This window comes from Buceros rhinoceros, unplaced genomic scaffold (genome assembly GCF_000710305.1).
Source record: "Buceros rhinoceros silvestris isolate BGI_N320 unplaced genomic scaffold, ASM71030v1 scaffold9024, whole genome shotgun sequence".
NCBI lineage: Eukaryota > Metazoa > Chordata > Aves > Bucerotiformes > Bucerotidae > Buceros > Buceros rhinoceros.
In genome coordinates this window covers 13,013-14,331 of record NW_010406441.1, presented here as the reverse complement: position 1 = coordinate 14,331, position 1,319 = coordinate 13,013, and the positions used below count along the sequence as shown (strand labels likewise).

Here is a 1,319-nt window from a genome sequence, read left to right as displayed (position 1 = left end):
CAACGAGGTGACGGGCTGGCTGGACGGCAGCTCCATCTATGGCCCCTCGCACTCCTGGAGCGACGCCCTGAGGAGATTCTCTGGTGGACAGCTGGCATCGGGACCTGGCGGGCTCCTCCCAAGGGAGACGGATGGGAAGGTCCCCATGTGGAAGGCCCTGGATCCGTCCACGGGACAGGGTGGTCCCCAGGGGATCTACGGTAATGGCAGCATCCTCAACGGGTCTTCATCTGCTCGGCTCCATCCTTGACAGGGGGATGCAGGGGGAGCAGGAGGTCCCTGAAGCTGAGCCCAAAGGGGACCCTGGAAAAGGGCAGGGGGATGGGATAAGCCAGATCACGTGGGTCAGGAGTCCCATGGGAGAGCAGGCAGTTTCCTAGCCCAAGGAGGAGGAAGGTGCGTGCCTTGGTGAAGGCTTCCCAGCAAAGATATGCTGTGAACTTAAGGTTCCACATGCCTGGGAGGCAACAGGTCATTTCCCAGGCAACACGCAGAGAACAGCAGGTGCTGGTCCCTCTCATCCAAGGCGACCTCCCCTGGGGAAAGGGGCTGCTGCCAGTAAAAACCTGCTTAGCGTGCTTTGAATTCCTCACCTGCCCAACCTCTGGCCCATGCTGGGGTCCGGTGCTGCTTCTCATTCACTCAGGCTGCTTGTCTCCCTGGGGAGGAAGAAAGGCTGAGAGGATGCTGGAGTGCAGACCACAGGGCTGAGGGAACTCCTCCAGCCATGGTCGAGGCTAGACCCAGTGGCAGCATTCCCCATTGATGGAGCTGGCACTCTTGCAGACCTAGGGAACGCCTGGGGGAACGAGAACCCTTTCCTGCGAGCCGAGAGCATTGCCTGGTTTCGCTACCACAACCACCTGGCCACAGTGCTGGCTCAGGAGCATCCCACCTGGTCTGATGAGGACCTCTTCCAACACACTCGCAAGAGGGTCATTGCCACTTTCCAGGTGAGGGATGGAACCCCCTGGCTCTGCCAGGACACCTGACATCCCCCCCGGTGCTGGCTCTGACCCATCTCCCCTGTGCCCTAGAGCATCGTGATGTATGAGTGGCTGCCGACCCTGCTGGGGAGACACGTCCCAGAGTACAAAGGTGAGGGGCACGGGGGGCGATGGCGTGTGGGGAGCGGGGGTGAGCGGACCAGAGGAGCCAGGGAGTGGAGTGGGAGGGGGAGGTCAGCCCCCTTTCCCTCCAGACTGGCTGCTGGACCGTGGCTGCTGCCCCACAGGTTACCAGCAGCACCTGGACCCCAGCCTCTCACCAGAGTTTGTGGCAGGTTCGCGGGGAATTCTCGGCCACCTAGGGGGACCACG

The 1,319-nt window shown here is 62.0% G+C and overlaps 1 protein-coding gene across 1 annotated transcript in view; it reads left to right on the top strand.

Annotated features, from left to right (window-relative positions):
• Nucleotides 1-1,319, top strand: part of LOC104491634 (dual oxidase 2-like) — a gene marked incomplete at both ends in the record, with an annotated part of 19,357 nt that overhangs the window by 5,087 nt on the left and 12,951 nt on the right. Inside the window, 3 exon segments of the mRNA XM_010134084.1 lie at nucleotides 8-200; nucleotides 787-953; nucleotides 1,038-1,098. Coding sequence (XP_010132386.1) covers nucleotides 8-200; nucleotides 787-953; nucleotides 1,038-1,098 — 421 coding nt within the window.